The sequence below is a fragment of the Perca fluviatilis genome, chromosome 1, assembly GCF_010015445.1.
Source record: "Perca fluviatilis chromosome 1, GENO_Pfluv_1.0, whole genome shotgun sequence".
Taxonomy (NCBI): Eukaryota; Metazoa; Chordata; class Actinopteri; order Perciformes; family Percidae; genus Perca; species Perca fluviatilis.
Window position 1 is genome coordinate 21,999,160 of NC_053112.1, and position 22,686 is coordinate 22,021,845.

At 41.4% G+C, this 22,686-nt stretch overlaps 1 protein-coding gene across 1 annotated transcript; it reads right to left on the reverse strand.

The window, feature by feature from the left end:
- Window positions 1-1,108: 1,108 nt before the first annotated feature.
- Window positions 1,109-21,276, reverse strand: LOC120558174 (ubinuclein-2-like). The gene is given in 18 exon segments (XM_039799111.1): window positions 1,109-1,652; window positions 2,615-2,683; window positions 4,442-4,649; window positions 4,769-5,673; window positions 5,676-6,288; window positions 7,043-7,085; window positions 7,215-7,265; window positions 7,618-7,761; window positions 8,722-8,832; window positions 9,039-9,145; window positions 10,879-11,008; window positions 11,408-11,478; window positions 12,696-13,251; window positions 15,736-15,839; window positions 17,181-17,291; window positions 18,120-18,221; window positions 19,355-19,471; window positions 20,368-21,276. Coding segments are annotated over 18 exon segments (3,792 nt in total). The 5' UTR covers window positions 20,671-21,276; the 3' UTR covers window positions 1,109-1,605.
- Window positions 21,277-22,686: the final 1,410 nt, after the last annotated feature.

Genomic DNA, 22,686 nt, shown 5'->3' on the forward strand with positions numbered 1-22,686 from the left:
CCAATTTTCTTTACGGCCGTATGGGAAGATAAATGGTGGCAGTACATGGAGGTCCGTGTTTACCCGTGGGTAAATCTCCACTGCATGATTCGCTTCAGAAGGGTTGAAAATCGGCAACTTTCCCTCTTTAGTATTTAGCTTAGCGCAGCGCCATTGCAACCATAAACACCCTCTCGTCAAAAATAGTCACTTCCGGTTGCAAAAAAAACAAGATGGTGACGCCTGTACTGCCAAACTTGAAGCTTCAAAACGGCAGTCCACAAACCAATGGGTAACATCACGGATGCTACGTCCTCTATTTTTACAGTCTATGGTGACATGACATCTACAAACATTCACAGAAATGCACTGACAAGTGGAGTAGAGGTTGAAAGCCAAGCGACGACTTGCACTTTTGCATTGAGCGTTTTACAGTCCTGCATAGATCTTTTTCATACTTTTTCAATACAAACTAAGGCGTTGTGTTATATTAAGTCGGTTTGAGTTATATTAAGTTGGTTTGAGTCAACAAGCAGAGAAAGTAAATAAAAAATCTTAACTCACATAAAAAAAACTAAAACAATTCAAGTAGGCTACAATCTTGACGTTTCTCCCCTCTCTCACAGGTGGCTCGCCTCTTCAGAAGAGGAGCCCAAAACTTTTTCGATTCAAGTCTTTTTTCCAGAAAAGGTCCAGTGTGATTTAACAGCACCAAAAACACACTGAGCAAGAGAGGGGCATCAAACTTACACTCGCTCATTATTGTGAAAAGGGGATACACGGCTTTACCCATTCATACAGAATAATCTGGAAAGATTAACAGTATAATTTTTTTTTTTTATGTACATACACACATTCAAAACAACCTCACGGCGCACACACACACACACACACACACACACACACACACACACACACACACACACACACACACACACACACACACACACACACACACACACACACACACACACACACACACACACACACACACACACACACACACACACACACACACACTTTTGTCCCTGGTTAAATTACAAATAATTTATCAATATTAATTTAAGCTACTACTTAACAGTCATTTGTGGGAGCAGAGGTGACCAACAATACAATTTCTATGGACACAACGATTCCCAAAAAGACAGAAAAATAAAAATTCATAACTCAGTCTGTTTTTTTTTTTCTTTTTGTACTGCAAGAACAAGAGTCCTGTTATTCCACAATAGCTTAAATACAAATTATATTACGTAGCATACTACTACTCTCATCTGTACCACCACCTCGCTCACACTCATTCCACAGTGATCAAGGTCAGTCATATGTAAACATGTTGACAAAAAAATTAAAATAAGCTGAACAAAAATAAAGGTGTTCTCGTCATTCACTCAGTCTTGTTCTCATACCCGGTTCATTAGAAAATACAGTTAAATTAATTCATCATTGCCACTTGTAGCGAGGATAAACGGATTCTCCTTTAGGTCCATTTTAAAAGAGGCAGTGGAGCCCCGCTCCCTCATACCACATCACTGTGTCAGTCAATCAGAGTGAAGATTCCTGTTGGTAGATGTGTCCAGGAGGCTGTGATGTCACCCCGCTGGTGTCGGCCTCCTGCGCCGTTATTGGTCAGTGGGATTTCCTCTTCATGTCTCCACCTTGGCTTTGGTTCGCATCTGAGATGAGAGGATGGGAGATTTTTAAAGTTCCCATATTATGACATAAAAAAAAAAAAAATTCACTTTTTCTGGGATTTGGGGTGTTATTTTGTGTCTCTGGTGCTTCCACACACATACAAACTTGAAGAAAAAAAAAAAAAAACATCCATGCTGTTTTGAGTGAGATACAGGTTTCTGAATATAACCTGCATTCAGTCTCCGGGTGAGCAGTTCAAAATCTGCAGGGCTTTCTGCCAACAAAGATGTTACAGCAGTGAGATGTCTCACTCTGTAGCTAAAACAGACCTGAACACAGGGTGAAAAGAGGAGCTGCAGCAATGTGCAGTACAACAAAAATATGGTGTTTTTTGAAAATGAAACCATGTAAACCTATTCTGGTACAACCTCAAAATACAATTATGAACCTGAAAATGAGCATAATACGGGCACTTTAACCACTGACATCAGATGGTAAATGCCGTAAACATTCCTTGTAAATCTTTACAATCATTCCCTGAAATAACAAAGAAGGCCTGCCTTATTACACGATCCAAAGTTTCTTCAAAACGTGTCATTTTCAGAGCTAGCTCAAAGTTTGGCGAAGAGATTTTGAGAACGGCGACACAGAAAGTGGAAGGTGAGGAGTAAAGCCTTACAACAGTGCAGTTTCACATGTTAAATCAGACTGCTGCTCTCAAATCAAAGAACCATCTGTACATCACAGAAAAAAAACCTGAATCCTCACTATGTATTCTGCAAACTACTGAAACAATATATCCCTGAATAACTTCAGTAGCTTTACAACATGTGTCTATTGCGCTACAACTACAGGGGACAAACCCGTTGCATGCTAAACACCAAATATACTGAAGCAGGCAGGAAGTTACAGAGCAATCAACACAGCAGCCGAGCAGAGGACGACAGGTCGTCTTGACACAGACAGATGGAGGATGAAGAGGAGGCGTAGGAATGCAGATTACCTGAGAAAGCAAGCTGCAAGTGAGGAGGTAGGGCTGCCTGCGACCCTGACTGGAGACTCTTATACAGATCTGAGGAGATATGGAAGGGAAGATGAGAGGGAAAAAGGCAACAACAATAATCAGGGGGAACATGGAAAAGATGACGGGTGTGTGTGTGTGTGGGGGGGGGTGGGAGACCAGCACCAAGAGAGAAGAGAGGATCAAAGTGAGGCAGCGAGGTACAAAAGGTTGAGATGTCGGACGGACACAAAAGATGGAAAGAACAAAGGAGGGAGACAGTGGTTTATAAAACAAAATGGAGACCGGGCGAGAGGGTCACAGCGAGAGATGTGGAGCACAGCAGGCACAGTGGAGGTGCTGCTGGCACACTTTAGTATGAGCGCAGACATAAATATACACAAGGCTGGAATAAAAAACACCTAGGAATATGTAAATGGTTCCCATTTATTAACACTTTCTCAGCTAATCCGTCCTTACTTCTTACATCTATCCTGCTTTATATACACATCCTCTTCTGCTTCATATAGTGCTCAACGAGTTGAGGAAAATAATCAATTTCAATTCTGACAAATGTTGCGGTTGTGATTTAAATTGTGATTTTAAACTTCAGCCCTGTATAGTTTTAAACCAAGTTTGTACCAATCATAGTCAAATTTATTTCTCTATGAAAATGAAAGAAAAAAAAAAAAGAAATTGCTTGTAATGGGTTTCTTTTTGGGTGTTACATTTGAAAAAAATAAAAACTAACCACAATTTGCAGATAATTTAAATTGTTAAACTGCTTAACTACAGCTGACTACATTTGCGGGCTCTTTACAAACGGCACAGTCGAAGTGACGTAACCTGCATTCTTTGAAATTGCAATTTTGATACAAAAAACATTATTCGTTCAGCCTTCTTCATCTGTATAATAACAGCTGCAAGTATATTCATGAGGCTAATCATTAAAACAAAATAAAATCAGGGTTAAAATGTTTTTTTTAAACTATAAAAAAAGGTCAAGAAATTAAATAAAAACTAATTCAAAAAATAAAACTAAGAATAGGAGGTGATATTCTATATTTTGCTTTTTGTCAACAAATCCCATGAAAAGACAATAAACAATGTTGAATTGATTCAACAAGTATTGTCTGTGTACCAAAAACCTGACATGGCTTAATATTCTGTGCCATAGAGCTGCATTGTCCAAAATCTATTAAAAACACATCTATGAGTTCCTTTTTAAAATTATGGTACATCACCAACATTATCCTTTAAAAAAGGTCCCATGGCATGAAAATTTCACTTTATGAGGTTTTTTAACATTAATATGTGTTCCCCCAGCCTGCCTATGGTCCCCCAGTGGCTAGAAATGGTGATAGGTGTAAACCGAGCCCTGGGTATCCTGAGAAAGGCTACCTCCCCTTTCTCTGCTTTGCCCGCCCAGAGAATTTGGCCACCCATGAGAGAGAGACATCATGGCTTTCAAACGAGCAAAGTCACGTGGCACATACTAAGGAAAGCTCATTGTGGGACTGGCTCTAGTGGCTGTAATTCTGCACCAAGGCGGAATTTCGGGAAAGAGACTTCAGATACAGTATTAGGGGACCACTAAGGTCTATATAAAAGCATCCAAAGAGCACCATTTCATGGGACCTTTAAAACAATAAAGCCGAGAAGTTTTAATATTACTGTTCAACTGTGTCGGTTTTGTGTCCCTTAATGTTGATGTGCTTCCCCCAGAATTATTTTGTCTTTGAGCTAAAATCACAAATATAACTCCCTTTTTTCTCTTAATCAATGCAAGCAACACATCTGAAAAAATGCTAAAGTTGTGTGCCAACTCACCCATTAGGTCGCTCTGTGCTAGGGTGTATCCTGAGTTGGAGCTGGGGACTGAGCCCATGCCAGCGGCCCCGGGGGCTCCAGGTGGGCTGAAATTGAGCAACGAGGGGAACTGAAAGGGCAGCGAGACAGGCACGAGGCCTCCCAACATCCCAAAGCCCAGGGGCAGAGTTGAGGGGCTGCCCAGGAGGGAAGTGCCTGCTGTTGATACCTGCAGAAACAAGATGCAGTGAAACGGGAGATCAAAAAGGTTTCCTTTTATTGAGAAATGTAAATCCATTGTCCAATAAAATGTTTTTGTTCAATATTGTTGTTCCCAAAGGAACTAACCTGTGAGAGGTGTGACGTTGTGGAGGACGTGGCCAAAGTTCCTGAAGCCGCCCAACCATTTCCTGTCTTTGAGCTTTGAGCCCCGCCCACCACCCTCTGCCTCTGCCCGTGGTTGGCTGAGACTGAAGGTGCAGAAGACAGGGGAGTTTTGTCTGGGCGACTGCAGAGAGCTGATATCACTCCCTTGTTGCTGATGGAGTTGTTGGTGATGCTACTGTTGCTCGTCGTGGACTGAGCTTTCTGGCCTCCGGCGAAGCTGAAGCTGCCCTGCGTCTGCTTCACCTGCCCGCCACCCGATACGCTGAAGGGGGGCCGAAAAGGTTTGGGGGTTTTGGGGGAGTATTGGTGTTGTTGCTGTTGGCTAGGGATCATCTGATGGGAGAGCGGGTGTGACGGCGAGGATGACGGGGAGGGTGAGGGAGGTGGGGTGGGCGCAGGAGGCCGAGGGGTGAGCTTTATGATGGGAGAGGAGTTGCTGCTGTGGGAGGACTTGGTAAGGGTGGCCTGCATGGGCGTGATGAAGTTGGCCTGGTGGTGGTGGTGGTGGTGGTGTGTGTGGGATTTACCTTGAGAGGAGTGTGACGTATGGGAGGTGGGGGATGGCGAGGAGGCCACCGGGGAGGGAGGGCAGAAGGACTGCAGGCCAGGGTGGGTGGTAGAGTTGGAGCGGGACAGTGAGGAGGGGGAGGAACAAGGTGTGATGCTGCTGCTCACGCTGCCATTGCTGTGGATGCCACTGGCTTTGGCACTGCTCTTGGCCACTCGCGGGGCTCCCGGGTAGCCCAGCCTGCCCAGCAGCCCAAAGGCCCCTTCTGATGGGGGGGCAGAAGGAGAAGCTGTGGGAGGGGCCGCTGGTGGGTGGGGGAAGGGCATTTTGGGCCCGTGTGGCCGCATCTTGCCACACACAAGCTCGCCTCCGTGTGATTGGATGATGCCATGGTAACAATTCTCTGAGTCTGGGTTTGGCCCATGGTGCCAGATGCTTTAATCAGGCTGTAGGGGCCACCTGCAGTCCTGGAGGCCAGCGACAGGCCTGCTGCCTGCACACGAGCTAAGGAGGAAACCGTGGGAGACGAGGAAGAGGAGGTAGAAGAGGAGGTTGGTAGCGTTGTTGTTGGCAAGTTCCCAGCAGACGCAGCTGCCAGCGGAGTGCTCTCCACCTTAGACAGGGAATGTTGCTGCGTTGTGGATGCGATCGAGGCAGAGAGCTGAGAGGCTGAGGGATAGTGAGGGGTGACGGGGGGAGGTGAGGAGGTGGGCATTTGCAGGGGTGGGGGTGACAAGGGACTGTCTGAGAGGCTTATTCCCTTAGATGCATTGTTGAGGAGGGCCAGAGCGTGGGAGATGGAGTCCAGAGAGGGAGCAGTCAGATCCTCATCCAGTGAGTCCGACAGACAGATGGGCTCTGGGGGCGAAGAGGAGAAGGGGGGCTGGCGGGTGGAGGTCAGAGCTACTGCGGAGGTGGGCAGAGACGGAGTGGAGGTCATGGTGAGAGGTGATTTGTGGATCCAAACACCCTCCTAGAGAACAGAAGACTCGTGATCAGTGTCAGAACCTCAGAGGCAGAGAGGACCAGGCCTTTATTTAATTTTTTTCCCTGTTCCCCCAATGCAAACTCAAAACAGATTATTATTATGAAAGACTCAAAATGGCGACATGAAAATAAGTAAATCCTTCAACAGGACTGTATATAAGGATGGAAAAAATGTGAATGAATTTCACAAACGAAGAAACTATTTATAATTATGAAACATTATTTCTGTTAAACAAGTGAAACTCGGAACTGCGGAGTGGAGAGTATAACAGGACTCGAAATTCACCATGTGAGCTGTGGTAGGGTTTTCTTTTATTTTTTATTTTTTTTTTTTTATACCTGGCCTTATTTCTTGATGTTGGCTAAGCCCCGGCTATTGTTGGAATACCAGCAGCTTTTATACGACATTAACAAAGATAAAAAACAACCCTCCAGCAGGGAAATAATAAAATATGACACTTGAGACATCAAATACTGTAGATCTTTTTTAGTTGTATCAGTCATATAAAATTAAATGTATACTAAATAACAATTCTGTCTTCAGAACTGAGCAAATATGATACTAGCAGCCAGGACCCATTATGAGGCAGTGAGTACAGTATATTATATTGTTGCTTCATGATAGAATGCTGTTTGAAAAATGATTTCAGATTTAATTATCATTGTGGGTTTAAAAAACAAATTCAGCTAGGTATGTTTTTAGAAACAATGTAGAGTACATGATCTGAGCAGTCACTCACCTTGGCTTTGGCCTTGGGCCCAGGCACCATTCTCCTCTTGACTCTGTATGGAAAAATGCAGGCAAATATTCAGCCTCTTCTATTTACATTTTGCATTCAAGCCCAATCTTTGAGAAACCCCCGAGTTGTTACTGAGGAAACATGACCTGTGTGAGATAAAGCAAATACTTACAGGTTTCCAGTGAGGTGACTGTGAACAGAAAGACTCTCCTTGAGCAGAATCCTGAGCAGAGGAAACACACAGCCAGAAGACATGGATGGCTGGATTAATGTCAGGTTACATTTCTCAAGTGAGTTTATATGCACAAGTTCGCAGAGTTAAAAGAACATCACTGTAACTGGATGTCATAGTAGCAAAGATTTGAGAACTAATGCAACATTACTGATTGAAGTTTAACAAGTAGGGAAAAACACGCGACACCTGTGAAAAAACTTAATTCTAGTTTTAAGGTGAACACCCTTGTTCTCACCCTGAAAATGTTAAAGTAATTGTCTTATCACCATGAAGGAATTTGTTCTCCAGCTGTTATATATAAAGGCTACATAAGCACAAGAACGCAGAAACACACACAGACCTGGCCTGCATCCAGCCCTTGGGCCATAGTGGTTTGACTTCATTCTCTAAGAAGGCCTTGAGATAGTCCTCCACAGACAGAGAACACTGGTTTTCCATCTCGTAGCAGCTCAGCTTCACTCGCACCAAGCCGCACAGCAGGTTCCTGCACAAACACAAATGTTCAATCAACACGGAACATTTGCTATTAAAATCGAAATTTGGCTGCAGGTGTTGATGCACATAATGACTGAGGAGACTGTTTTTGGTATTATGACCTCCTGAAAATGTGGAAACTTATGAAAACAAGTGATTGAAAAGCAGCTGTGAGTCAGTCCCACAGTTTTTGTAATTACATTAGGACACCAACTCTTTACTCCGGATTTCCCCAATTGTCCAGGCATAAAATTCAGGGCCTTCCTCTGTAATTTTAAAAGGGGAACTCCACCGATTGTACATATCAAAGTCTGTTTACAGGTCTTGGGGAGTACTATTGCATATGTGAAAAAGTTGTACAAAGCCTTTGTGGCACCAGAGGGAGCTATGCAAAGTCTGATAAATTGCCTGAAGTGATGTCACTTGAGTCAGCGATGGTTGTATCGGAGGACTGCAAGTTTGAAAATAAATAAAATCTGGGGCTGTGGAGTTGAAGTGAAGATGTGAGCTTACCAGACCTCTATAGCCCACTCCTCTGCTCGAGGCTACATTAGCCGCAAATAGCATAACACACCAGAGACTGTCCGTGGTTGAGTTGTATTGTGGGTAATGTAAGCGCCAGGTTTTGACAAGGAAGAAGAATGAGTAGAATAATAAAATGATATCTGGTTCCGTTGCATTAATTTTGAGTGCAATGCTAAATCTGTGAAGTACCCCTTTAAAAGGTGTATACATTGCATATATTTTAGGCCAAAATCACATCTAAAAATCACTAATTTTATTGCATGATGAAGTGAAGAGAGTGAGATTAGACACCAACAGTGGAAAGCAAGAGAATAGATGCAACAATGAAGACAATGGACAGGGTATGAGAAAAATGAGTGAGGATACACAGTCAAACCTGCAGCATCACAAACACGTAGCACGCCATCCAGCCAGCTATTCCAGCAGGACAGTCCTGGATCTTTACCTGAGCTTATCATCCCAGATAAACTTCTTCCGTGGGCCCATCACCCTTTTCCCAGGCTTTTCCTCATCTTCTTCCTCTGAGCCGTTCTTATCCCCATCTTCCGACTGCTGCCTGCAGGACACACACACAGTCAGTAATATGACGAACATGCACACATTTACAAACAAACCGCTTAAATTAACACTATTGTATAAGCTTAACAATGACTACTACATTATTGTGGGTTTATGGTGTGAGTGTTCAGTTACAAGGGCTTAAGTTCACCTGTTTGTTTCTTACTTGCCGGTCTTATGAAACAAAAAAAACGATTTACTTACTTTGCAACCTTGGCCATGCAGTCCATGTTGTATCTGGCTATCTGCTCTGGCATCACACTACACACTGCCAGCTTCAGCTTCAACAGCGGTGTCCGTAGGCGATCATCCTGTGAGAGAGAGAGAAAGGGTGGTTGTGTTAAGGACAGAGGAAGACCGAGACAGAGGGAGAACAAAAGGAATGAAAAGTGGGGGGAACAAAGAAGTTTGAGGGAGAAAATTAAGGTCAGAGCAAGGAGAATGGGAAAAAAGACGGAAGGAGAGAAGAAAAAGAATGAAGGAAGAAACACAGAAGAGGTAAAAAGGGATGGTAGAGAGGGAGAGAAAAAAAGAAGAAGCAGGGGCATCAGGAGGAAGAGTCAAAGGGGGAGAGTGTGAGGGAGTATGTTGATGTCTTTTGTCAACAATCCAACTTTAATGGTCCATGACAAAAGACATTTAGAAACCCATTTTCAGTGGTAGCCCTCATTGCACTAGATCCCTGCATATTAACAACTGAAGCAGCGAAGATGGCTGAGGATTAAAATCTATATGAAAAGGCACAAATAATGTGGAAAAAGTAGTGGATCAGCAAGAGTTGAAGAAAGCAGCTCAAATGCTCCGAAATATTGCTGAAAATCAGACAGTTTGAAGGAAAAACTTGGAATACGTTGTTGCTTCCCTGATTTGTTTGTTATGAAAAATCCCCAAATAATCTTGTGGTCACAGATGAGCACCAAATAAGCCACAAGGGACCATAAAACAAAAAAAAAAAAAAAAAAAAAAAAAGAAATCACTGGTAGGATGCAAAACCAATAAAAACACAAATAGAAAGTTAAATGAGTAGAAAAACAAGGTACAGATCTTGTACAACCTCAAAGTCAGTTTACTGCAAAGACGTACAGAGGATTGAGATACTACTAGAAAATTCATAGTTTCTGTCGTCTTAGATAATTTTGGCAATTTTGTCCAAAATGGAACAGGTACTTGAATTTTTCCCAGCACAGCTTCACTTCTAATCCATCTACACAATATTGTTTACTATATATAGCAATTACAGGCTGCACTTATGATGGCTTATGTCCCATTCTTTTTATGTCAAACAATGACAATTTGTTATGGTCATATTTCTTGCTTGACACAATGTTCTTTATTATAGATTTAAAAAACAATAGCTGTGCGCTTTGTTGTGTTCAACAGAGTTCAGGTATTAATTACAAGGTTATAGCCTGCACTTTTATCAGGTTGACTCTTTGTTATTATTAATAGAAGTTGCTGTAATAATTTATAACTGTGGTTGGATTGTTGTTCTGTAAACAATCCAACTGTACACCCACTTCACGCAGCAATTGGCCAGGTGTGCAGAGGTGTGAAAGTACGCAGGATCTAAACTGCTCGCATACTCCTTTTTCATTCTTCACATAACCACAACAACCATCACTTTTCATGTGTACAACTGAGTAAAACCGTTTTTAGTGCCTTGAAGGAGACCGTCCATGTTCACAAGGTGTGCACCATCATCCCCTTTTAGACAATTATTATGTCTCACCCCTCTCTACGACAGCCGCTTTTGCCTTCAGGCGCTTGGACGACTTTGATACAAATTAGTTCTTTGAAGAATGCTAAATCCTGAAGCGCAGTTATTGTTGTGATTGAAATTTTTAGATGGTCATAATGAGTGTTTTCAACTGAACAGGTTTACAGAAAACAATTCTGGGATTAGATTTGATAGTGCACATGTACAGAAGTGTCTTTCTGAATCTGGTTTTTAGTGACCACAGAGGAATCAAAAAGGTGAATCAGATTCTAGATCAATTTAAACCGAGGGGATTTCTCACTTCCTCCACAGATAAGCCTCACTCACCTGGATGTTGAGACTGAGCTTCTTCAGGCGCTTGAGGAGGGCTTCTTTGTTGCATGGCACAAATGCCTCCATGTGCGAGTAGATGCCTGAACGCACCTCAGGAGGTTGCTCCTGGACCTGCAGCTCAATGCTGAGAGGAGGAAGAGGAGGGAGAAATAGTCATGATTGTGAAATGCAGAAGAAGTCAAAAGATCAAGAAGATGGACGGTTATGGCAGTGAAGGTAGAAAAACATGATGGGATACAGAGAGACAGAATAAAAATGAGATGGTAGATTAATACAGAAGAATAAAGAGCAGTTGCACAGAATGAAAGGAGGGTGAACATAAAGTTGCTGAAACAAGAGAGGAATGGAAATGCGAAGAATGCCACTAACACAGACAATGAGAGACAGAGAGAAAGCAAAACACTTAAAGACAGCAGGAGAGGTGTCAAGGGAAATCTGCTGAAAAGGAGTGAGAAACACTGAAAGGGAGGAGGAAAGTGAGCTGGGATTTGGCTGACAGTGACTTAAAAGCTGTCCTACTCACTCCAGGAGAATGTTATTCATGTCCAAGGTGAAAAATTTCTTCCTGCCCTCTTGATCAAACTGCCGCGAGGCCTGTGTGAGAAAAGACTGAGTCAGCATACCAACTGCACTGTTCCATACAGTACAAAATACATATATCTGTGATGTGGTGCCTTTGAGGACTTTGTACCAACAGAAACACATTTCCTCCTCTACTTGAAACTGACCTTCACCTGACTCTAATTTGAACCATAAACTTCTATGGATGCTTTTCTTTGGCTGGTGTGAAAATGGTCAATTGAACTCAGACTAAACAACCAGATATTTCAGGAGGCAGTAATTTTAGCATGAATTAAAAAGATAAACTACTGTTAAGTCCACCTGTTGATCACAGGAACCATCAAGGATCTTCTGGTCTGTGTAAGGTGTATGGTTTAGACAACATTAAAAAGTGAGTGTCTCTATTGGCCTGATCATTTAGAAAGTATGAGCTTATTACAACAGCATGTGTTGTGCTTCTGTTCTGCTCTGTAGTTTGTCATTTCCCTCAATAAAAAAGAAACATAGCAGCCATACAATAACTATCCTCCCATGATAATCAGGTACAAAATGCCTCTTTTCTGTTGTTTACCTGTCCATTTATAACATATAGGCTAAGCAGTTGCAGTCTTGACAAACATTGCTCATGATTAACTATTTCTTTGCAAGCGTGTGTGACGACCAGCTAAGAAAAATAAACAAAAAAAAAAAACTGACAAACTAAAAAGTCACAATTTTATCTCGGGGTCAAGTGACCTAAGTGACCGTTCCTTTAATGAACTTCCTATAAGAAAATATTCTTCACTAATGTTGAATCTCTGAAGCTTTACCCACATCTTAAAAAAAAAAAAAAAAAATGATTTCTTTATTCATTTTTCTGCCTCCCTCCTCCTCACTCTTCTCTTCTTCACCTCTGTATACTTCACTTGAGTCATAGTTTTCAATTGCCTCTCTTTACATTGTTACCAAGAACAATTCTATGCTACGGATGGACTCTGTGGCTGCAAAATATAAAAGCAACAAGAAAATAAGAACTTCTTTAAAAAGGCAGTGATGCCAACCCTGCCGTTTTAGTTCCATAAAAAGCTTCAGGGTTCAGCTTGGAGCCATGTTCCTCCAATGCTTGAAAAACAGACTATTCTCGTTGGACTAAACAATAACAATAAACATTTTGTGCCACTTCCTGAGCTGATGGGCATTTGTGGTTAACTTAAGTAAAGGGGCTTCACATGTAACTGCAGCCGCCCATACACAGGTTACAGTTGACTCACCGCCCGCAGGTCCTCGATGCGTTTAATAAGAGGAGCAGGCAGCCCATCAGGCAGCGGAGGCGGAGAAAACAGTCCGCTGGAAGAACCCAGGCCTCGCCCTTGGCCCCCTCCACCTGCTGCTGCTTTAGGGGCCGGAACACCTACTCCCAGAATGCCATTCTCCCTGGCCGCCACCATGACGTGCTGCTGGTCAGTGTCCAACACGCTAAAGTCCAGGTCGCCTAGGAGATCCTGCAGCTCCTTCTCATTGGCCGAGCCCAGCAGTGACATTACAGCGGGGTCCGAGGTGAGGTCTGCCAGTGAGAAGTCGTTGCTGGCTGTGTTGCCTTGTGAGTGGGTGGAGTTAGAGGCTAACAGGTGGTTCGTTGAGTTGGTGGAGTGGGCCTTGTTAGCCATACCTCCTGCCAGGCCGGGGTGAGCCATGTTCGGTTGTCGTTTCCTCATCTCCTCCTTCTCCCGGGTGAAGCGGCGGAGCATGGCCGCCAGGTACAGCGAGTCCTTCATCAGCTTCTTCCTCTTCTTCTTCTCTGGCCGGTGGAGATTGAGGACTGTCACGCTGTTGGAGGAAAGTACAGCAATGTCTTGTTCTTAGCAAAATGCTTTGATGTTTTAAATGAAAGGCAATACAATGCTTCCGACTGCATCAGCATTTAGTTTCCCTTCATTCATTCAGCCTGACATTGAGTATGCTTACATAAACTTTAGCATCCAGGTTATTGATTATTATTTGATTATTCAGCATATGACGTTTAGATGGAACATGAGAATCCCAGTTAGCAATTTCTGATAATCTGTGAGCAGTTTTGTTTTGATGTGTCAACATCTTAGTCGCTATGTTCTATACCAACAGAGAATGATCAGAAACCTTGATAAACCGTTTACATGCCACTGTGTCCCGGAGTTCCGATATATTGTATTGATTTCATATTTAATCACAAGTATAATATTACTGGTGAAATGGTATTGAACCTATAATCTATTTCATCTAGGCCTAGGTGCAATCCTGCGGGCGAAAAAGTACTAGGCCTACTAATCCCATTCTGAGGTTTTGCACCATCATTAACAGAATTATAATTCATAATCTTTAATTTCAAAGGGTTTACATCATTCACCTGTAATACTGTGGAACCTTTTTTTAATGGCTCGTACTGGTTTGTGTCCAGGGACCACCACAAAAACTTAAAAAATCGTTTCAGAGCGAGTCACATTCTTCTGACGGCGCTTTGCTATACAGTGGCTTTACTAATTTGCTCCGCATCACCAATGTTGTAAAGAAAACTGCCGTTTGCAAAACATTTAATGTGACAAAGAATATGCTGGGATGTAAGAGCATGTCCACGATGGGTGACGTTAGTGATATGAGGACGGATAAGGTTATGTAAGCCTACATATCTGATGGACTGTGAAGAAAAACGTACCGCTCAAATAGGTAGTTATCTGGAAATGAAAATGCATCTAGTCGGGGCCACAATATCATCTCCCAACGTATGTTTAAATTCCTGTGAAGTAATACAGCTTCTTCATCAACGGGATTGTCGACAAAAAGAAATGCCATGTTTTGAGAAAAAATTCATGCAAATAACAAACTGCGCTAAATTGACTGACTGATTGAGGAAATGAAAGAGCGCTGTGTGAGAGGGAGGAGACTGAGAGAAACTCAAGATTTATTGAAGAAAACCTGCTCCTGACCAGGTTAGGTTCACAGACTCCGTTACAATAGTAACTGACTGAGGTTAAGTTACCTCTCTTTCTGAAAAGGGCTGGAGTTCCCCCTCTCTCTCTCAGGTTTGATTAACCTCCCTTTTTGAAACAGAAAACCCAGAGTTTCCCTCATCTCAGGGTTAACAAACTCAGAGTTTTCACTAAACCTGCTTTCTGAAAAGGGTCTCTGGAGTACTCCAGGTATGCTACATTGTTATTTTGGTCTTCGTTTTTCACATTGATCACATAAATGTGTCCATTTAAGAGTATTAAGTATTTGTAAGTCAACTGAAAGCAACAGCTGTGTCAATCGCATCCACGCTTGTTGCCATTTTTCTATTACTGTTTTTCATTGATGGAGCTAGACAGCTATGTAGGAAGAGGATATCCCCATTATTAGTCCTGCCCACTAAGCTCTAATTGGTTGACTGACATGACCATAATGGGCACAACAAAAGACCTTTCGAAATCGCTGAACAAATCTGAGATAGACATCCTAAAAACAAACAAGACCATTTCAGTTGCATTTAAGAGGAACCAAAAAGTGGGTAGTTTGAGGTAAAGAAAAATCCAAGATGAAGAATAAACGAAACCCATGCTACAAATGTAAGACATTTTCACTGGCAAACTGAGGCATCAACACACACTAAAGAAGATGACTGAGAATTGTGGGAGGAGGAACTGTGGGGGTTAACTTGCAGTCTGTTCTGAAAGATCTGACACACACACAAACACATAAACATAATCTGTTTTATAATGGCACAATGGCAATAGCAGCTTGTTAAAGTATTGGGCGTATCCGAACATGGATCATGGAGTGTTTCCTGGAAGGTGGTTGGCTTGTCACACCAACTAAGAACAATTCACAGTCAGCATCCCTGCCTCATGATAGATGCAAAAGAGCATCCGCAGAAAAGCACAGGAGTATAATGTCACACAGGGTGGTGGATTATAAGCACTGTAAAAAGTGGACAAATGCGTCATCACATATTCACAGTGGCCCAATTGGTGTCTAAAAGGTTAACCTTTCAACCACAGTAGAGAAACATTACCATTTACATAACCGTGTCTGTGTGATACTTTTTTTTAATAATTTGGCTTAACGGTAATGAATAATTTGATTAAGTGGGAGATTTTGTTATAGGTCTAGTTTACAGATTTGTGGAAAGTAATGGCCTCCTGACAAGAGATTAGGCAGCTTGCTAGCTACTCAGGAGCCATTTACTAGTATTTAGCTTTTAATTAACATAAACCTAAAAACCCTTTACATTAACCAACTTAGACAAGACAACCACAAAAATAAACACAGACAGTAATATTATACTACATTGATTCTCACCCTTGTTGAGGTACTCTGTTCTTCTTCGCATTCTTCTCTTCCAGATTGTTCACTTCCTTCTTTTTTCTCTTCTTAATCACCTGTTCCTTGTTGTCATTCAGCTTCTGAAATGAGAGAACATAAACTCCTGAACTCAAATAAGCAGAAGATGAAAATCGATGGAACACACACTGTACTTCTGTTTGTTTGTGTGTGAGTTGAGTGACTTGATGTTGTGAAGGATAACGTCTACATCACGAATCACTAAAACTAATGAAAATCAAGCTCCTGTTGGGACGACATTCATGTGCCCGTTGAGATCCTGCTGTGTCATATGTTGCACGAAGAAAGGGACAAGCAAAATCTTAGTAATATTTACCAAAATATATACATGTCACACAACTCTTCTCCAGGAAACCTTACTACCAAATAAGGCATGGTTTGGTATCACACTTCTTAAAGTCAAATTAAAACATATCATTTATAACTTCTACTATGACACATTACAACTGTCTACACCGCCATTTGTCGACATTGTCCAACTGTGTTTTGCCTCACTGAACTTGGCACAGGCTGATCAAGATTTTTTTTTTTTATCAGCAGTGCTATAAAAACAAGACATGAGCAGCTCTGTGAGGCTGTACTAACACACACATGGGTGTATTAAGCTAAATACTAACGTCAGCATGCTAACATGCGCACAGTGACAATGCTAACATGCTGATGTTAATTAGATAGAAGGTTTACTATGGTCACCATCTTTGTTAAGCATGTTAGCATGCCAATTAGCAAGGTAGGAAAAGTCAGGGGATCACCAAAATCATTGGGATTTATCTTCCAACGCACCATGAATGTCTGTAAAAACGTTGTGCCAAACCATCCAATAGTTGTTGAGATATTTCAGTCTGGACCAATTGGCATTGCCACCCCTAGACCCATGCCACTAGCATGGCCTAGAAAAACCTATTTTTCTTTTACATATTTCCAACATTGATACTTGATCCTTTAGGTAATGTAGTGCAAATGATTGGAATAAGTTACCTTTGCATATCAAAATATAAGCAGCTATTAATTACAGAATAGCAACAATTTGAAGGTATATGCATATCATCCTAGTTTTTGTTATTGTATGCAATTTATTTTCTTAGGTTTTGATTTAGAGTGATTTCAATGGTGATAACATAAGTATGTAATGTATTGGCTTGTTGGTAGTATAATGTTGCTAGGCTACCTGCATTCCTGCAGCTTTGCCAGTTTTACATCAAGAATTATAATGGCAATAAGTCTTGGACTTGGTGTCATCCACATCATCTTTTTTTGTTAGTATGTACTTTCAAACACTTTTTCACAATGTCAAATAAACTGAACAAAATAAAAACATTTCCGAGGCCTGAAAGTGATTTTGAAACATTGTATAACAATAATTTCTTCATGTTCCCATTATGAACGGGTTATGGTATTCTCACCTTGTCCTCCTCGCCCTCGGAGTCGGAGGTCGCTCTGAACTGCAGCGTGCCAGTGTTGATGTAAAATCCCCCAAGCTTTGTAGTTAAAGAGGCAGGCACCAGCTCATCATACTGAGAAACATAACAAAAGAAAAACGGTTTGTGATATAACATCAGAGAAAACAGTAAATCCTCTTACACAACAAAAGTGGATTTTGTGATAATGTTTCTTGGTAACATTTTACAAATAAGCCAGGCCTCTTATGTTGGTCAGTGAAAACGGATGACGTGTTGTACATCAAAATAAATAAATCACACACAAAAAAAAGAATCCCTCCAGGCCACAGATGAAACACTTTTCCATCACGGAACATGTCAAAACAAAAAGGGAAAAAAGGGTCAAAGAGGCACTGACAATTTGTGAGTGCAGAGGACAGCTATCAAAACAACAAAACAAATATCATATATTGGCAGAGACTCCATAAAAAGAGCATAAGTCTAGCTATTACAGTCAGACAGAGAGTGATATCCTCTGAATACTGAGCAACCAACAGTATCAAACAAAAACAATGACATGTCCCTGTGTGGACACAAGCAGCACGTACGTTGTATGCATGAGTCATGAGGATGATTTTAGACCGTAGTCTCAGGTTGGTTTTAAAAAGGGACAAGCATCTATCTTTAGAAGTGCCACTGAATGCACTGTATTGAAACATCAAGCCAGGAAATAAATATTTAACCACAGAGGAATAAAGTCTACCTCAACAAAACACAAGAACAGTAGTTCAGGAATGTGACAATGGCAGCAAATTGATCAGCAGATAATAAGGGAGAAGAGAACCATGTGCAATGTTATTATAAAGACTAAAAAGGGAGACATTTGACTAAATGAAAGTGACATCCTCGATAAAACTACAAATGAAAAATCACCTCTTTGTTAATATAGTAAGGGACACTCACAGCTTCTGAGTTGTCAATAAAGGGGTCTGTCTCGTCGTAGCCAAAGCCTATATCAATCAAATCTTGCATTCTGTCCTTCTTCTTCTTCTTCTCTGTGTTACCCTGAAAAATAATTTAAAAATATTACATAATATTAAGTTTTAATTTTGATTCACATGAAAAGTCCTCACATTTATTTTAACCTTAATCTTAAAATAGCCTCTTTTTAGAGTAAGGATTTACAAAATGTCCTCACTTTCTCCACGTGGCTGTTTTATGGGCATTATGGGCAACTAGAGCCTGACTGATTAAATCGAAATCATGCTTCTTACAGATATATTCTTATTGGCATATATGTTGGCCAATAAGAAGAAATAAATTGCACTACAGAAAAGCCAAAGATTTGTTCAGGTCATTCAGAATAATTTTCTCCATTACATAATCTGGCCACTGGAGAGCACTGACTAGGTTATTTTTTAACTGTAAAATGTCACTCAGTACAGATCTCAGCCACCATTCTTTAAAAACAAAACAACAAAGAAGGGAACTCTACTAAAAAATGTTTATGGTATGCGTTAATGTAAAAATAAAATCAGACATTGCATTGTTATTGGATACTTTAAATTCTCAAATATCGGCCTCAAATATCCCATTTCAGTCAAGCTATTGCAACAGTCAATAAGTGACTAAAAATATCACTAAACATTATGCATAACTGTCTCTCCTGAGGTCTGTCCCTTAGTCCCTCTTTCCCACAGATCTAAGGATAAAAGGGTGTCACCTGTTGTTCTACTTAGAATGTATAAATTCAATTTACTTGACTATACCAAGTTACGTAACAAACAAACAAACAGTAATTTAAACCAATACATCAGCGATATTAGGTTATTGTAGATAGTGGTATTGTTGTATGGGTTTGAAAAGAAGTAACAAGAAATTGCAGTACAGAAATACCATAGATAGATAGATAGATAGATAGATAGATAGATAGATAGATAGATAGATAGATAGATATAAAATAAAAAAAGGTAATTTAGAAACCGTGTCACCATTACATGGATCGTCTCCCAGAGTTTATTTTTTAACTGTGAAATGTCCCGCTCATGTTTGTTTGTTTTGTGTTCATTGGGTGCTATATCATTGTGGGATTTCTGAAACTCAAATACCAATATTGGTATCGGCCTCAAAAATCCAGTATCGATCAGGCTATAATTCTAAGATGATCAAATTAGAAACACTTCAAATGAAAAACTCACATATTTATTTTCTAACTTTTTTGCCAGGGCCTCAACCTGGAGCCGCTCGCTCTCGTCATCGTCGAAGGGGTTGTTGGGATTGTGGGCTGAAGTCAGACTTGGAGGATTATTCTTTGCCTGGAACAAATTGTGAAAAACATTTATATTAAAGATAATGAACAGGAATAATCAGATGTCAGAGCTTTGGTTAGACCGTTTCAGTGCCTCAGGCCCTCACACTGGAACACAACCTGACTATGTTCAAACCTAGAATAAAAGTCCAAATCGTTAAAATATAAATAGCCTACATTATCCCAATATTCGCAGCAAACTGAAAACAATTGAATCCAAAACAAAAACAAATAAAGGGCTAAACATGGTGCTGGCATGGCCACCGTTTGTACTAAAATAAGAAATATTTAATTATACTGTAGTTTGCAAACTTCACCCCCAATTTGTAATGTAAAACATAATAGCAAAAACTGGATTGTCCCAAACTGCACAGTATCAAAATGAGGCGAGCTTCTAGATCTCTCAGCTTTGACATTTGCCTTGTTCCCATGCTACATCCTGGTACTTCCATCAGCAATGCTCTATCATCTATCACCCGCAGCCAGAGGGCCAAACTGCATGTGGCATTTCCAAGTGCTGTAATGGCTGTGTGGCTGGGCTGTTGCTGGGCAAGCCTGCGTGAACAGGACACAGGTAGCAAGCAGCACGAGATAAGCTTTATCTCTACATGTTTAAAAAGAAGAGGTAAAAAGCTAACGTTACACTTTGATAGAGCGCAGCTGAAGTTGCAAAGCACAGAGTGGACTGGCTGGCTGCGTGGTCAAAAAACTGCTGCTGTCTTTTGTGTTGAGTCGTACTAATGGTCAGTTTCAACCACGCCAGTCCACGGAAGGACAAGGTGCACTTCCCCCCCTCTTACTTAGCAATGACAAGTCCATACAAACACTTGCAAGAGCAAATAAAATGAACTCCAGGACCACGCTCACCGGCCTGGTAATGTTAGTCAAACTGGGAGCTCCTACCTGGAGGTTTTGGATGATTTCGCCGTAATTAAACTCGGCGGAGGAGCGGTCGTCAGGCTCGGGTAGGGACAGGTTGAGCCGCACCGTCGCCCTCTTCTCAGCTACAGCCGTGTCCCTGTCGCCGGTTTTGCCGAGACGACCGTTGCTGGCAGCACCCCCTGCCCCGGTCGCTGCCTCGACCTCCCCGGCTCCACCGAAGTTGGAGTCGGCCTCATCCTCCAGCCGGCGTTTCCTAGACTCCGCGGCTGCTCCAGCTGCGAAGGCCGAGAGGGTGACAAATTGCACTTTTCTCGGTTCGGCCATTTGGATGAGCTGCCTGAACCTCTCTCCGGACAGACAGCGAGGAGAAGAGCTAACGTTACTTCGCGAAACTACTCCAAATTGGTGGATTGAAGAAGGTTTCGCGAAGCTCCGACGGCTGCTCAATGCCTAGACGGATGTTACGGCCTCCTCCGCACCATACGAATTGAACTCCAGGGGATGCGACGGTCGGGGAAAAGTTGTATTTACGACAGCTACTTGCATCCTCAATTTGCTATGGGACCGAGACATTCACAGGAGCCATCTTGGGTTTCGGGAGTAAATAAAATATCAGAAGAGAGGGGTCGCTGCGCCTGCGCGTACGCACAAAACTGAAGCATCGTGACACAGTGGGGGCTCGTCACGTCCAATCACCGCGTGCCCCGATCCTAAACCCGCCTCTGTCACAACAGGCGATAATAACAACACTGCCAGTTCTATTATGACCTTTATATAGTGTCTGAGTGAAGGACAGGCTCTGGGATACATACACGACACGCTGTGTATCCAGATATCGATAATCGACAGCTTTCAGTTGAAGCCTTTCTTTATGTCTATTCAGGAAAATGCTGAATTGTGCATTTTTCCACAATGGCACCAGCACACACTCAATGTACAATGCAACGTTACTTACATCAAATCCCAAACGGAAGAAAGCAAGCCAGATGGTTGTCTGTTTGTGAACCAGCCTAACACAGCTGATTTAGTTACAGGCGCTACTGACCACCTGTTGATATTCAGTTTTTAGTGTAGCAGCTCCTTACTACAATAAACTGTGTGAACTCATTTAAATTTGACATTGATGCTTGTATTGTCTGTACTTCTGTGATATAAACCATAGCTGGATTAACCTGTTAGAAAGACGCAGGGCAAAGTTTGGTTTTGGGCCCCTATCCCCCACCTACCGCCCTGTGTGCAATGTAGCCAGTTCTGCCAAGTTGCCAAATTTGCAATTGAAAGAGCACTTCACAGATTTTGGCAACAATGATCAGTTTAATCATGAGGAGTAAAACTTAGAATACTAAAGTGGTAAATTTTGAAATAGCATTTAAGTGTGAAAACTATTTCCGTCCACCTACAGTCTAGCCAGAGATATACTTGCTGTTAACTACGGGTACGTGAAAACATGATGGCTGCCTTACGTATCCAGCGTCCATTTGGTGTACATACTATATATATGTATATCAGGCTTATGGCATCCACATTAGCGTTTCCAGGTCGTTTTTGTAGAGACCTCTGTCACAGTGAAGCTATATAAAAAGGCTAAATCTCCACCTTTGTCCTATTTTCCGTTGGTTAACAACATAACTGCATCATAGCTAACATCTGGTGAAGAGTGGGATAAAATTCTTATTTTATAACTGTGAGGTCTTCTGACAAAATAAGCATAAATCTAGTTTAATGACAATAGCTCTGGTCTGTATTTTGCTGTATTCAAATTTAAAATGAACTTCCGAACTTCTTCCGAACTTTACTGGCACTGTGGCACTTTAGTATTCTTAATTCAGTTACTTTTTACCGCTGTCAATACACTACATACTCAACTCCTGCTTACAGTTAGTATGTAGAATACAAATGTTTCACAGGTCACGTGTAGAAGCCATGCTCCTAATTATATTAAACTGTGTGAAGAAATTTAGGTTGGGGATGAATCTTTTTATTTTCTTTTATTCTTTAATATAAACTTTTGAGCATGCTCCTTTAGTACATACACATGCATTTTGGAAAGATGTACAGAACTCGGTGTCCTTTAAAGTAGAATGTTTCAACATTAAAATCTCCTGATAGTCATTTTCAAAAGTAATCCTGATACTCACTCGCTGGATTTGATACATTTTTAAATGTGTAAGGTAAATATCACATTCACATAGGTATCTTTTATTTCTGCTTCCTTTTCCTTTGTTATCATTTCATTCATAAACACACACACACACACACACACACACACACACACACACACACACACACACACATATATATATATATATATATATATATATATATATATATATATATATA